This window comes from Dermacentor silvarum, chromosome 3 (assembly GCF_013339745.2).
Source record: "Dermacentor silvarum isolate Dsil-2018 chromosome 3, BIME_Dsil_1.4, whole genome shotgun sequence".
NCBI classification, from domain to species: Eukaryota; Metazoa; Arthropoda; class Arachnida; order Ixodida; family Ixodidae; genus Dermacentor; species Dermacentor silvarum.
The window spans coordinates 90,967,339-90,983,274 of NC_051156.1; the positions used below are offsets into that span (position 1 = coordinate 90,967,339).

General features: G+C 45.0%; 1 protein-coding gene across 3 annotated transcripts; it reads left to right on the forward strand.

Moving 5' to 3' along the window:
- Positions 1-902: 902 nt before the first annotated feature.
- LOC119445577 (uncharacterized) lies at positions 903-13,680 on the forward strand. 3 transcript variants are annotated; one of them, XM_049663423.1, is made up of 6 exons: positions 903-1,029; positions 4,483-4,553; positions 7,402-7,515; positions 9,885-9,914; positions 12,585-12,759; positions 13,377-13,680. In XM_049663423.1, exons 1-5 carry the CDS (start codon positions 984-986, stop codon positions 12,726-12,728), a joined length of 405 nt encoding a protein of 134 aa, XP_049519380.1. In that variant the 5' UTR covers positions 903-983; the 3' UTR covers positions 12,729-12,759; positions 13,377-13,680. The 3 variants fall into 3 exon arrangements, with proteins under 3 accessions (XP_049519380.1, XP_037565775.1, XP_037565776.1); XM_037709847.2 differs by having other exon boundaries at positions 12,585-13,680; XM_037709848.2 differs by lacking the exon at positions 9,885-9,914 and having other exon boundaries at positions 12,585-13,680.
- Positions 13,681-15,936: the final 2,256 nt, after the last annotated feature.

A 15,936-nucleotide genomic window follows, 5' to 3' on the forward strand; every position in this document is an offset into this window, starting at 1 on the left:
GCAAAATACAGTGACATAAACCTGCAGCCGTCAAATTCACTGTAAAACCCGCCCACCGTTGTGGGCCACACTGTGTCTGCTTGCTCATTGTCGCACGAGGCGTTCCAGTGCCTTAAATACCACACTATTGCTCAATAGCGCAACGGCTCAGCCAATGAGAGAGCGACAAATAGTGGTATCCGTGAAGCATCTCCATGTTGCAAGTCTAATTGTCTTGCCACAAATGCATCGAGCTGCATAACCTAACCCAACTATTCTTTCCATACAACGGAACTGCCGAGATGCACTGATTAGAACGCTTGGCTCACAACCGAAACCCGTTGGAGAAAAACAGCGTAAAATTTTACACGGACGAAGCCGGACGAGACAGACAACAGCGCTGGCGTGTGTCTACTCTGTCGCCGTCTGTGTAAAAAGTTGCACAGTTTTTTTTCTCCACCGTGCATCTATACCAGCTCGCCCAAATGTCAGCTCTCCTGATCGCAACTGAAAGTTGTGTGTTCGAATCCCGCTGGGAGTCAAGAATCATTTTTGCTCACAGACGATCCAACAGTCCGTAAAAAGGAAGGCATTCCGCAAAGAGCCGTTTCTGATAAGTTTCACATCGATCCCCGTGTACAGGGAAATTCAAATTGGGTTTACAAACGGCTCTTTATGCAACTGCATAAAAGTCTCAAGTGTATTATGCTCCGACGAAAAAAAACTGAAGAAACGCCGTCTGCAAAGTAGAGGGATCCCAGTCGAGGATTTTGTTTGTTTGGCAAAGAACTTGAAGCAAGGACGTCAAGTGCACCTGTTGCTTTCCTTGTTGCTGGGGTTTTCCAAGCTCGAACAATACATGGCCAACAATAGAAATGGTGATGTCAATCCAAAAAAAAACATTGTTTCGGGGAAGATTTAGTCGCTGTTTACCTTGACAGCGAACGCAGCTGCGTATCTACCGCAGCTATATACATGCGCAGTACGGCCCGAGGTCTTTAACCATGGCTGGTACACGATGGCTTCTGCTACTGTACTTCATTACTGGCGGTAAGAGCACAAATGTAGTCACCAATATTGTATTCATGGAAGTAATATCAAGAAAACGGCTGACTTTAGCAACGTTTCAAAACCACACCCTAATTTACAGCGAAGCTGTGTTTTTATAGCAGCTGCAATATAGAATTATGTCGCCCGTAATTAAACCGTATTCTTAGAATACCTGTCCGCGAATGACCCACGCGTTTGAAACGTAGCCCGTACTATGACGCTCCAGAGCACATGCTAAAGGAATGTTTTCACAAATGGCTCAACAGTGACACACGCGCTTAACTTCACCAGCCGATTTGCCAGAAAGTTATCGAATTTGTACTACATTTGATATAGGTGCCATTAGAGTTCAACGGCAACGGGCTGAATTCTGCGCCATTCAGGATACACTTAATTATAGTGCGCATAATTACGTGAATAGGTAATTTATCACAAAGACTGTTATCAACACATACACTCCGAACTGGGCGTAACATTCGCCCGTAACAGTCCCTCGCTTAGGTCACCCAGGACGTTGAGATACGTAACGCGAACCACGAAGAACTCTTGACCCGCCGCGGTGGCTTAGCGGCTATGGTGTTGGGCTGAACGCTGAACCCTACGTCTAACGCATGAGCATAGGAAGAACAAACGACCGTTCAGTAATTACTTGCGAAATTTCTAAACAAGCGAGGACCACTAAAGCTTCGCCGCAGACTATACCTAACATATCCCCTATTTTCACCGAATGTGAACTCGATGTCATGTACGGTTCTTTTAGCACTTTGGGTAACATTGCGGATAACGGCCCTAAGACACTCTCGAACGCCTCAAGAACCATTTTTACGAAGGTTCTAAAGAACGTACACGCAGTAAACATATATTGTACGTCACCGACGACATGCTTCCTAATTAAACAATATCTGAACAAAGCAAATTGCATTGTTCACAGAGGAGACCAAGGTGACCAGGGAAACCAACTACACGCTTGTATACCGCACGAAATTTGGGAGATAACAAATATTCAGTAAATGTTTTCACCACATGGCACCTATTAACTTCAAACTTTTATAACACGTCACCCATATAGCATGGCACCTATATATATAAATATTAAAGTGCTCTTTGGCCCCGTCAGAGCAGCGGGAAAGTTTGTAAAAATTTCCTATAACGCCTTTGAACAGGCTTAAAACGATGGTCGAGTCACTTTTATTTATCCCATGAGAAGCACACACACTTCTAAATGTATATACCGTGATGTAATTTATAGCATTTTCCACATTTCTTCAAAATATTAATTTTGTGAGTTATATTGAGCTTTTTCAGAGAACTGTGAAAATTGGCACATTTTGTTTTCGACCGTTTCTAGTCGCACTAAGAGCTTCGCTGTAACATGAACGGTTAACTTTGCGTCAATGCTGGCCTTCCGGTCAAATTTCCCCTTGAACGCTTCCCACGGCAGCTCTGAGTACTTGACTGACCACCAAGCTGGCGCCATCATTTTTCTAACGCGAGCAGGCCACATGTGATGCTCATCTGAATTCTTATTTTTATATATCTATCGCGTCAAGCACTATCTGCGCACAAAATTAGTTTCGGAGTAGCCACCACATTTAAAACTTAGCCTGGTGCTTCTAAAAGTAAAACGCTCTCACGAGTATTATACTACTGCTTTGTGATGTTATTTTCCTAATACTTTCTGAAATTGAAATATTGTATCAAAGAAGTGTTCACTGATGCTATGTCAATTTTTTCCGGTAATCTTACACCGACGCTTTACTCATTATTCTCTCACGGCTGGTTACTACACCAAATCGGTTTTGCATTGCAGAAACTACATTGCAAATCATTTATACTTATTTGCTCGATTGGCATATGTTTTATGAACTGCAACTTCCTTTGTTGTCCCAGCCATGCAACTATGCTAAAATGGCAAGCACCAGAAGCACGTAATCGACGTAAAACGCGTCTATCTCAACAGTGATAAAACACCAGGAACAGCAATCTGGATGCAGTGCCACAGCTATTGTGATGTTTCGGTAAAAATAAAACCGGTTCCTGCTCGATCAGTTATCAACTGGAAGCACCACCACAAGATGCAACTGCTGTGTTGTTAGGTTTAACCTATAACCGGCTCCTCTTGGGTTCATTATCAGTAGGCTTCGGTATGTTTATTTTGAATGAAAGAGAGTTGAAAGAAATCTATCGGTGTAAATTTCTAGACGATTCCGTTTTATCTTAACAAACACCGTTTGTCGAAAGGCTGTTGAAAGAAATCTTGTCGACCAAATAAACTATACAAGAGACTCTTTTTGGTTTATTGTTGAAATCGGTAATCCGAATGTCGGGACTGAACTGCCGAGTTTCTTCGCGCAATATGAATACATATCTATGCAGTTGCTGCTTCGCAGGGGCTACATGCCTGAACTGATGGATTATTCTCGAAGCTATCAAAACTCCGTGATTGGGAACGATGTGGACCCGCTTGTATTACTAGCTTTACCCGTCTCTACCCGTCTCTCTAATGTGGGATGGGCATCTTCCATGCTAAGAATATTTAAGAGAGAGGAGCACGCTGTCATCAGTGACATGAATCTCGTTAACTACGCCTGTATCTATTACAATAAAGTCCAATGCGCACTGTAAGATAGTGCTTGTGTTGACCCACCCGCATTGTAAATATTGCACCTGAATAAAGTTGCTTTCAGAATGCTGGGTGCGTTTTCGTATGGTTGGTGTCCCTTTGATAACGTGAGACTATTCAAAACACAGGAATAAACTTCGAGTTTTGGATAGTTGGGAAGTAAGAAGGAACAACCGCCGATAAACGCCGAATTCCTCGAAATAATAAACGCCGAAATACCTCGGCCAAATTTTGTCAGAACTGTAAACAACGACAACATGGTACGCTAGTTGCGAGACATACAGGTCTCATAACGGACTCAAGGAGAGCCGACATTAAGTTCAGCCTAACAACACGATAGCTGCAGCACGACAATGTGCCTTCGAATGTTTTTTTTTTTTTCAGATTTGCGATGAAGTAGTTCTGTTTAGATCATGTGCGTTTGATACGGGATGTTGTAGCTCCGTTACATGGTTATAACTCGCAGACAAAAAGCAAAGCTGCAGCTCAGTAACTTCAGGTGGTGGTGTATCATGTCGCTAAAGAATATGTGTGACCCACTGTTAGAGGGAATATTTGTTCCAATTTCTCGTATGTGCAGTATATTTGCCCAGAATCGGTGTGTGCTAGTAAACAGCATTCACAATTTTAAGATGGCCTGAATGTCAGCACTTTTCTAAACAGTTAAGTGATATATCGGGGGTACTGTAGATGCTTCTTTCGTTGTTTCCGCTGCTTTGGGAGGCAATGTGTTTGCACGACAGGCGTTGTAGCACACGCTCCTGAGCGCCTTCATTTGTGAACCATCCATGTGGGATATAAGGGGTGCTAAGTACTCTGCTTTTTTTCAGTTGTGCTTCCTGAGGTGCAGCTCTTCTCTACAAGCCCATTGCTTTGCCAGCGATTGATTTCATTCATACCTGTGAGTGATATACTTCGGTCATCAGTTCAAATAAAGAGCGGGAGGTGTTTTACGTGGAATTGGTGACATTCGCGGTGGATAATATCTCCGCTTTTAGCTAATGGTATACTGAGATGTATCGAAGATGCACAAAATTCTTTCCCTAAGGTGTAAAGTAGAAAGTTGATCTTGAAACACGTTGCTGTTTCCCTTTTGAAGAGCGGAAGGTTACACAGCTTGCGCTATGCGGTATGTGTGCTAGAATACTATTATGTGGTAAATATGTCAAAATCCATAAAGATTTTTTGTGTCAAAATGTTTCAAAAGCACACGTCAACAAGAACATGGCCGTAATATTCTGCAGTATAAATGTCGTCAGCTGGGAAAACCAAAATGATGAGACTTGAAAAATAAATTGCCATTATGGGTAGCAATTGACAGCTCATTACAAAAAACGCCGTTTGGTAGGCTTCGGAATAATTTAATGTTCCTCGGCTTTATTACCGTGCCCCGAATGCAAGCTACAAGAGCACTTTTTGCATTCCCCTCCAATTTCTAGGTAGACTGCAAATTAGAATATAGAAGCGCCATCCGGTTTCAAACCTATGATATCTGCTCAGCCGCAAACTCGAATAGCCACTAAGCCGTTGCGAGTGTCCAAGAGAGCGAACACACAGATGAAATGGCTGTGAAGCCACGGAGAAAACAACAACAAAACAAAAACAAAAGGCATGGCACAAGCTCGACCTCAGGCCTCCAGCCATCGCAACGCAATCTCCTTTGACGCCATTCTCTAACTCCTTCTATTTTTGGGGTATTGGGAAATGCGCGACTCGGCCTTGGAGGTCTGGGAAAAGCACACCGTTCGTGGTAGGTTTGAGAGTCGCTGGCCGCTGCAGTTGCCGCCGCGTTCTGCTCGACGCATTTGATGCCTATTGTTCTCGCACTCATACCTGCAAACATTTCTGTCGTGGCGAAAGAAGCATAACCTCCGGAGCGTACGCACGGCTAGCCGCCCCATTGCAACCTCCGAGCGGACATGCGAGCGGCGCAGCACACATGCAAATGACGAATCCGTAGCAGCCGTGCGGCATGGCTAGAAAACACCGCTTTCCATCACGAGCTTGGGTGCTTTTACCGAGATTCCTGGTTGTTATACTTCTTGACTGGTCTTCATAATTATCACCTGGGCTTCTTGTTTTTGTTTTTTCATTCGTGCGCGAAGAGCACCGCTTGGAACCATGTTGAAAAATTATCCAATTGTGGGGTTTTACTAGCCAAAACAAGATCTCATTATGAGGCACGCCATAGTAGGGGACTGAGGAATAATTCAGAGCAGCTGAGGTTGTTTAACCTTCTCTTAAATGTAAGACGAGGGTTCCTCCAATTCCCCCCCCCCACCCCTCTCCCCCCCCCCCCCCCCCCATCGCAATACAACCCACCGCGGCCGGGACATCTTAGCGCAACACCTTAGCTACTATAGGCTGCCTCGGCGGTCGTAACCAAGTTTTCGTTCATTTTCTCTCAAGAAGTGGAGACTGACCAACCACCCGACCTGCCCGACTTGCCTAAGGCTCCCAATTTGTCATTCTTGCCACAGCGGCTTGACAGAGAGAGAGAGAGACAGAGAGAATATTTAGCGCGATGAAAAGCGGCAAAGTCGGCCAGAGAGGCGTGTCTCGGGCCTGCTACTCCATACTTGGGTAAAGGAGAAAACACAGAAGGGAGTGTTGATGAAAAAAGTGCTGAAAGTATCTCTCTAGGCTCTCGTATGTACTGATGACATTGCAGCCTTTGTTACATTGCAGTTCTTAGTCTGATTACTATCCCGATTACTAGAAGTCAGCTTTGTTCACTGCTTCAGTTACGCCTTTTGAGGTGAATTATTTTTGTTAAAAGGATGTCATTCAAGACACGTAGGCGAGAAAGATATTTGCAAGGTATAGCGCGATAATATACGCACGAACAGGTGCCTGAGGCATTTAAAGAGACACTAAAAAGAAACCTAATTTGATTTGTACTGAAAAATTACCCTTATACAATTTAGCCAAGAAATGTCACTCTTACTGTGAGAAGAAGCTTGGTAATTAGGCGAGAAAAAAAAGGAAGCAACGAAGGATCGGTGGAATGCTTGCCCGCAAATGCAAGCCGTGTGGTCATAGATTTTGATAGTGTCTACTCGAGCATGCGTAATTTTTTACAGGTGAAGATGAAATAAAGTTAATTTGCGAAAAAGCCAAATACTAAAGTTAGCAAGTATCGCAAAATGTTATGAGCTACAACAGCAAAAATAGGAAAAAATACTTGGAATTTCGTTACAGGACAGTGACAAAACTGCGCTGGGCTTTCGGCACGTAATACAAAAAAAAGAACTTTCACTTACATTTTCTCTGATGATAACGAAGCTATTACCACAAAATTCTTGAATACGATGTTTGGAAAGAATCATTTCTCACTTTAATAATGATATTTATCATTTGTCTTTACGGTCTCTTTCAGGCCACTACCTATGTGGTTTACAAACAAAGAAATGTGCATTTCATATCCAATAACAAAATGAGTCAAGTGGAAGCATTGTCATTCTGTAAGCATACTGAGGGGCCACATTCACCAAGCTCGTCGTTCATAAATGGTCTTGCCTTTGGGTTTCCGCCTTCGGTAAAGGTATATGCAGAGTCAGGACTGGCTGAAAAGTGCTTTTACAGAGAATTCTATGCGTGAGAGCTTTTTGTGAATACGGGCCCAGGTTATTACGCACATTATTATTCAGTCAACGTTATTCAATCAAGCTAAGTTGAATATCATAGCTTTCGTAGAGGCGTATGTTTTTTTTTTCTTTTCAATGTTGCTCACGATTTCTCTGTTGCAGAGGTTTCATGCCAGACAGTGCACTTTTCCATGCCGGCTTCTCTCCGATGATGTTCACTTCCTTGGCAGATCTCCAATAATATTTCAAACGGAGCAGGACTGGACGCCTTGCACTGTGGGTAATATTCTTCTATCTCATGCAGAAAAAAAAAGACCATCATGAACATTTTATGAGGTTCTTTACTGGCGGAAGCAAATTTCGCGACATATATGTGACGAAGTAGCCATTTTTTTTCGACCTAGCATGTACGATCAGCTTTTCATTTGTTGCACTCATTGCGGCAGCGTACGTTGTAGTCATATAAAGTATATAGATCGCAAACAAGGAAAAAATGGAAACAAGAGCCCTACATTCGCAGACCTTCATCTCGACATGGCTGCTAACGTTTGAAGCCTAAGAAGTTGACGTCAGACTAACGTAATTTTTTTTCTGAAAATAACTATCTTAGCCTAGACGTGCCTCATAACCATTTGTCACTGATGGAGTACCATATCACGTGAGATGGTGTTTTAAGGCAAATAACACATTTATGGCTGCTTCCTTTCTTTTTTTTTGTATCTTTTCTTTCTTTTTTGGAAATTTGCAGAACAAGAGGCTCTTACACAAAGACTAGCGCGACCTTGCAAAATCACACGTCAATTTTGCGCCAAGCTGCTTGTTTTGAGCGCCTGTGCAAGTAATCTTTAATGCCCGTAACTAACGCAGTTAACACAATTTCATCCACACACCTTCCATAACATACCCTCACTTCAGTCTGTTTATTGACCCGTGTACTTGTTTATCTTTCACCGGTGACCGCTTTTCATCGGCTAACAAATGTTGAACTTTATTACTAGGCTCAGGACGCGCCTGCATATATCGGAAGTTTCTCGAACGTTATCGACGCTTCTATCCGTTGTCTGTTGTCACCGACGCTTATGTAATCTTATTGTGTAAGCGACGCGAATTGTCTAGTACTTTCTGGAAGACACGTGGGCACAGGGGATTACTCTGGAACCTTCAATGACTCTTGTATAAAAGTCGACGCGTTTCGCCGCTGATCAAATTTCGACGATCGCCGAATGTGTTCGCCGCTATCGTTGTGCTTCGAGTGGAACTTGCTTTTGCGGGCACAGGTTCGCCCATTCAAAAGTCCGTTCCGTCATTCACAGTTTTGCGACTGTTGTCTTCACCGTCACTACTACGTGACACGTAAATGTCGCCGTCACATTCTGGTCAACCAGTACAGAGGCCAAATATTCTACGTGCGTATAAAAACATGTGTACAACGCTTACAATATCCCGTATTATTAATTTTCTACAAAGTCGGTATTTACCTTCCGCATTTTAAACTCTGCCTAGAGATCTCATAGGCAACATGTCCGTTCAAATATATACTCCCGGAATTGCTGTTATTTTTTTGTAGGACACAGGAGAAACATTATACGCGCTTCGTATAATGACACAAAATAGAGAAAATAAGCACTTCGAAATTGTCCTCCAAATCACTAATTAACGATAAACTTTAAACCTTTCCCGCGTATGAGAACTGACATATCCACTATTTTGCCCGCATGTAAACTTGGCAACACATTCTGTTCTATAAGGACACCAGGAGGTGGAGGAGGAGGAGACAACTTTATTTAGTCAAATTGGCATAAGGAGGGTGGCTATCAGGCGATGTCTTACAGCAGCCTCCTCAGTTCTTTCGATGGCCCGAAGTTGATCCTCCAGGCTCGATTACCAGAGTATTGCTTCCCACGCTTCAGGTGATGGAGCGGCCAGGAGATGAGCACATGGACAGGAGATGGAAAACGTGCCTATAGCGCCTTCATGTCCTGCTGCACTAACTGCCTTACGCTAACATAGCGGACGTCTGCGCCAAAAAACTATAAAACCGTGGGAATCTTAGAAAAGGCATTGCTAAACATGAAAAAAAAGGGAATAGGGTCGAAGCACGAGGTGTTTTCATCAAATATATTTATTTCTAGCCTAACTACAATATCTAGCGTGATTTGTACAAAATTATCTAAGTATTGAGGAACAGATCTTGCCCAAGGAGATTGATGAGGAAAAAGAAGGCCATTGAGATTACTGAGGTGTAATGGAAACATGTACTTTTCATAGCTATGCGGTCGTGACAGGTATGTGTCGATTTTTACTTGTTAGTGACACCTGCAGCTTGTTCGTGCGGCGATGTTGAGAAATGCAAACATCTATGTTTTAATTGCTAAACTTTTTAAAGTGCAAACAAGAGACAAGGCACACAAGGAAGGTCAAACACAGGACACAGGAGGTCAGACACAGGTCTATGTTTTAGCGGTGAAGTTTCATATTCCTTGATTTGCCTACCTTTCTATGTGCTTAACTTCAAGGTCGATGTTAGATTTTATCTACTAGTCTTAACTGGAAAAGCGCTAATTGATCTCACTACCTTCGTAACTACAAATTTTCTATGTGCTACTGTGAATGTATAACATCGTATAACTGCGCTTTTTTTTCAGGCCTCAAGTGAATTCACTGGCGAGCACCAGGTCAATACCTCTACTTTATTTTTCGCACTACGAGTCTTTTTCACCAGCTATAACAAAATTACTACGACGCTGGCTTTTTTTTTTGCCATTTCCCTTTGAGAGCGTATGTTACGTATGTGGGCGCACTGGTCTGAACACTCCTGCTAGTTGTTGTGCCGTGAAGGGCCACTGTTATAGAACGAGTGCATTAAAATAGCAGGTGGCTAGGCATATTATTGCATGAGCGGGCGAATTACTGGCTGAGCTGTACGCGTGATCGGAGCATTTGGATAATCACGCGAGTTAGGTTGTCTGCCGGCCGCTCCGTAATTTTCCACGGCCAGCAGTCGTACGGTCTCGGAATTAAATATGTCCATAGGCGTCGCGGCCATGCACAACTGGCAAAGATCGGAGCGGGATAAGCTGAACGCATTAATCAGGAAGGCAATCAAGAGAGCCCTCGGCCTCCCCATATACACACACACGGAAAGCTTACTTCAACTCGGTATGCATAACACGCTCGAGGAATTGGCGGAAGCGCAGGAGAGGGCCCAGTTCGTCAGGCTATCTACCACACAAGCTGGAAGACACATCCTGCAGGAGCTGGGCGTTCCCCCCACAGTAGTCAAAACAAAGTTCTGCAGCATCCCTCGAGAGCAGCGGGACCGCATCACTGTCGCCCCGATCCCACGAAACGTCCATCCGGAACACAACGTGGGAAGACGTCGGGCGCGCGCGAAGGCCCTCCTGGAAAAGGCTCGGGAACGGGCTTCGGAGAACAGTTTTGTAGACGCAGCTCGCTACGCCGACGGACAGGCCTTCGCTGCGGTTAGCGTAGACCATGAAAGTAAAGTAACGAACGCAATCTCGATTCGGACGACGTCCTCTGAGACCGCAGAGCAGGCTGCAATAGCGATGGCCTTATTGGACGACAAGAGGACATCAATCTACAGTGACTCGAGATCAGCCGTTCGGGCATTTGCCAAAGGAACCATATCCGAGCTGGCCCTAGGGATACTAGGAAGCAAGCAGATCAAGCCACACACAGTGATCTGGTTTCCAGCCCACATGGGACAGATCGAGGGTGCCCCGCCCAACCTCAATGAGTCGGCACACAATGCTGCGCGAGGAATTATCAACCGCGTAGCTACGAGTACCACCGGGCAGCATGACGTTGGGGGTACTGACTATCGGGACTCTCCTCTCTCGTACAACGAAATTACTAAGCATTTTTACTTGGCTCGTAGGATCTACCCCCTCCCGCATTGTAAACTCAATAGACCTCAGGCTTTAACACTAAGGCTTCTACAGACGGGGGCATACCCAAACCCCCTACTTCTTCACAAAATGTACCACGAAATTCAGACAACAAACACATGTGCACTATGCAATGACTTAGCGAGCTTACCTCACATGCTCTGGCGGTGTCCCGCGTTACGCGGCGATGAAAGCAACAGTTCTTCACGTTGGGATGCGGTTCTACGCAGCCCCAACCTCGAAGAACAGTTATGGGCTGTCCAACGGGCCCGCGACGCGGCGGTGAGGCTCGGCCTTTCTGTCCCGACGTGGGAGCGGCCCGCTGCGCGCTAGCACGCGCCCTAAAGGACACTAATAAAGTTATTCATCCATCCATCCATCCATAGGCGGTAATTCTGTGAGGACTAATGTTAGAATAAAAAAATAGCGCAATTATGCGACTAGAGGCCAAACACGCTTAATAAATTTTTTAACCTGCGCTATAGCGCTAAATTCTTCAAAATCTCCATGCCATCGATTTATGTGTTCCTCAAAACTGATGTGATCGATTTCGAAACCGAGTCACCAGATAAAATTAAGGTTTATGCAGATTAGACGCGCATCTTCGAATTTATGTGATGCGGAGCATTCGTGAAACAGTTAATTGAACGCACGCAACTAAATGTGATACGTACAATTGACTTTATTTTCACGAATTCAGCGCGTAATCTCCTGCAACGTTTATGCGCCGCTCAGGTCCCAACGTTGATATCATGCGATGTCTATGTTCACGTATGCACAAGACCATTCACAAGCTATGCCGAAGAGCAAACTTGTTCTCGCAAATGCACGCTTTGAAACGTCGACGCAGTGATGGATGCCACGGTGACGAAGTATCAATTTGATGTCTGTGGAGGGAAGAATTGTTAGAAGCGGAATTGTTAGACCTAATTTCTGAAGGACTGTTTAGTATAAATATAAGAAAATGATGATAATCAAGCGACATGCTCTATATCATTTTCGGTTTCAATTAAAATGTATGTATACTTCGGACGTATACCCGTGAAGGCACATCATATGTACTAGTTTTTGTGTTTTGATATACTGTTCGATTAGGCTGCCACAGATGCGCTCACTGCCATTAGATGGTGAGGACCCATGCCCACGCTATACAAGCTCAAGTACCCCGTGCGAGCATTGAGAATGTACGCGATAAGTTCTCCGCATCAGGTCCTGGTGGTTGCTGGTCACGTACTATGAGCAATGTTTTTCGCATGGTAGTTTGACAGGTAGACGTACTGGTATTATAAATGTGAAAGTTCGAGTGCAACACGTGTCACATATTTCGTGTGGCGCCTTATGGGCTGCGCATGGGGGGGGGGGGGGGGGGGGGACCGTATTTGAAAGCTTGTGTTGTTTTTCTACATAGCACTTAACTTTTTTTTTCTCCCACAGGTCGGTCACTGCATTAGTGGTATATGCATGCCACTACAAGCTCATCCTGCACAGAAGCGGCGGAAGCGGTCGGTGTTACTCACTATGGCAGCAATTCGTGCGGGAAAAAGGCTTATAACCAAGCTTGCCAATCGTGGACCATAGATGGACTTAAAGACAGGCACTCTTAATGGCAGTAAAAGTTTTAAAAACTAATTAGCAAATTAGTTGAAAAATTACAAATAGGTTAGCACAGCACAGAAGGTGGGTATAGCTTATACAGGGAACGAGATTTGATCCAGGAATAAGCAGAATTTTGTGTACAAACTGCAAAAACGCCGTAAATGAGTAAGATAACTTCCGCACAGAAGGGCTGGCGTTCATTCAGAAACAATATCTAGTCAGGGACAGCATCAGACAGAGAGATGTGGGATCCAACGAAACTGTGCTTGAATTTATTCTTTGACATTAGGTGTAGAAAGTGGCTAAGTTCTTTGAGAGCATAACAGGGACAAAACAAATAAACAACAACAGTGACTTTAATGGAGGTGGACTAAGGGAATATTTCTCATAGCAATGAAGGCCTCACAATAAAACTGTTAGAACGCTTCTCTGCATATTTTATGCCTATATACTTATGGTATTGGCGGCATGAATTATTATAAGATATCTATCACTGGCAATCCGAACTTCCGATACCTGCCGGATTTCCGCAGAAGTGATATTTCATATGCTGGGTCTGTGCACTGAGAGTTATCGATTCACTCGGCCCCGCTCTACAACCTTTCAGCCTTCTGGTTGGTTTCATAATAGGTCGACCACAGCGGAACGATACTGGTCTTGGGCTTGGTCTACGGACGAGGAAAACATATTTGAGAAGCTATCCTTGTGATGCATCCATAGGAGTTCCTTCTAGCTACTTGTTATTATCAGGTGGAGGAGAATATTGCGTTTCGTAGAACTGCTACCCCTCACAGTTCGTCGTAGAACTGCTTTGCTCAACCTAGAACCATTTGAAATTACTTCATCTGACCTCTTACAAAAAGACTAAGCTTGTGATACATTCTTGCAGAAGATCAGTAAGACGAAGAAACATGTCGTAAGTCACTCGAGAGTGCATATTTTGCAACATTTATTTGTTTTTTCGTCGAAAAATATCAGTCAATTTCGACGCGGTTATTAAGCGTAGGTTTGTTCGCCGCTTTCTTCGACTTTTACACTGCTGCTGTGTTCCACGCCGCGTCATAGGGTGGTTGAGAGCTCACGGCAGGGGTGCTGGAGACTAGATAGGTGACATGAACGACGTTTCCGTAGAGGGGGTCACAATGCCATCTGAGAAGCCATGGGGGACGCAACAATGCGCTCTGGAGGCCATAATTAGGCGTGACCCTCCGCAATAGCATTGCAGGAGTTGCCGCGCTTGCCTCCGTGCTCATGCGCAACAGGAACGACAGTCCAGCGAGGAGGTAAGGAGAAGGTTAGAGAAAGAATAGCGAGAGAGGAGGCAGGGAATGGGTACAACCGGATCCCGTCCAGACGCAGTACTCCGCGTACTCCGCTTTCCTCATCATGCTTCCATTACACCCTCCTTCACCGCTTCTCTCTTCGCTCTCGCAGTCTTTCATCCCCAGCTGCGCTGCGCGCTCACTCTTTCATCCTTCGCTGCGCTCGTTCGCTCGGCGAGAAATAACGATGAGGCACTCCGACGCTCAATGCAGCTACGGGCGCATAAAAGCCGTGGTGTAAATATCTACGGATGTTTCATCTGTTGTACCTTAAAGGGACACTAAAGAGAAACAGGAAGTTCAGCTGGAATAAAAGAGGGACCTTCAGGAATGCATGCAGTTTTTGTTGGGTGCAAAAATATGAGTTATTAGCGGAGAAATTCGTAAACAAAGACCAAATATCTCTTCCTCAATTTCTCTCACCCCAGACTTGGCGCTGAAGCAGTGTCGTCACAGATTTCATTGCTCTCGGCGAATCATAATGCGCCATGATACGTCACCGCTGGCGTAAACGGCCGAGGCACTGGATGCATCATGGCTGCATGCATGGTCGCTGCGTTTGCGTTCGCCGCGATGGATACCGTTGCTGCAGCTAAACCTTGCAACGAAGAGCTCGCCAGGGAAGCAGGACTGCATTTCAGCGATATTCAGTGAAACGGAGCGCGAAATGATCCTCCGTTCTCGAGCGGTAGGTGTTTCCGCGTGCGATGGCGGTGAGCCGCCGGCCGCGCCGGCGGAGAGCTTCGTTTTCGTCGACGGAAGACGAAGCGTCCGGTCCGCCAGGCGACGATGTTCCCGACAGCACAAGCGTAGAAAGTTGCGCACGTACTCGGTATGGTTATTTCGTGGCTTTATTTAATGACATTCATCACTCACCGAGCCGCCAGTTTGCTGCTGCAGGGGCACCGGAAGGGGGTTTGATGAAGGCCGCATTAAGGGAACAGCTGCTCGAGAAAGGACTGGCCTCTGGGGCACGCCAAGATACTTTCCGAGGGCAGGATTATACACCTAATCCGAGGGCGAGAAATGCAGAGAGCACACCATCGGTTTCTCTGGCTCTTTTGCCGTTTTATTATCGGCAGAGCACTGAGCCATTGCGAACGCCGGGGAGCGGGGCTCACCGCGCGACACCACATGAAAGGACACAATCGAGTCAACACTGCCGCTGCCCGTGAGCAAGCACCTTGGGCCATTTATACAGCCCTCAACACTACACACACGAGTCATTTTCTGGCTGTTTCCCGCGAAGTCAACGTTTTTTGAGCCACGCAACGTGCAACCAAACACCGTAGAGCGGAACAGGCGCGCGCGACGATGCATTGACCAAAAACGAAACTACGAAACTATCACGACCGGATGTATCGCCATGCCATTTTTTTCTTATTTATTTAATTTTGTGCTAAACTTGTACTTCCTCGCTTCAAACGGTTTAAAAAGTTGGCAAATGCTGTTTATGTACGTTTAAGGTGTATTTCATTTTGCGTTTTATTAACAGCGATAAATCGCTCTCGACCAATCGCGACCGGCCTGCATTTGTAATCTCCGACGTCAGAACGTGTAGTGCGGGAAATTCGAAGGGGCGTCAGCACCTATCCCTCAGTTTTTCGCTATTTTCTCGCCTATTAAACATCTGTTTGCAGTAAGAATGGTATGGCTGTGATCGTGAAATGATAATCTACCATTTAAGCTCAACTTACGGTTTCTCTTTAGTGTCCCTTTAACCTTACCCCTCGGCGCTCGTGGCAGTTCACCTATTACGACACGGGAGAAAAAAAATGCGTCCTCAGAAAGCATCACTCATTTGGGTTCTCTTCAGTAAAGGAATGACTGAATGAATGACACGTCTCTCTGTGTGTTCTGTGTGCTAC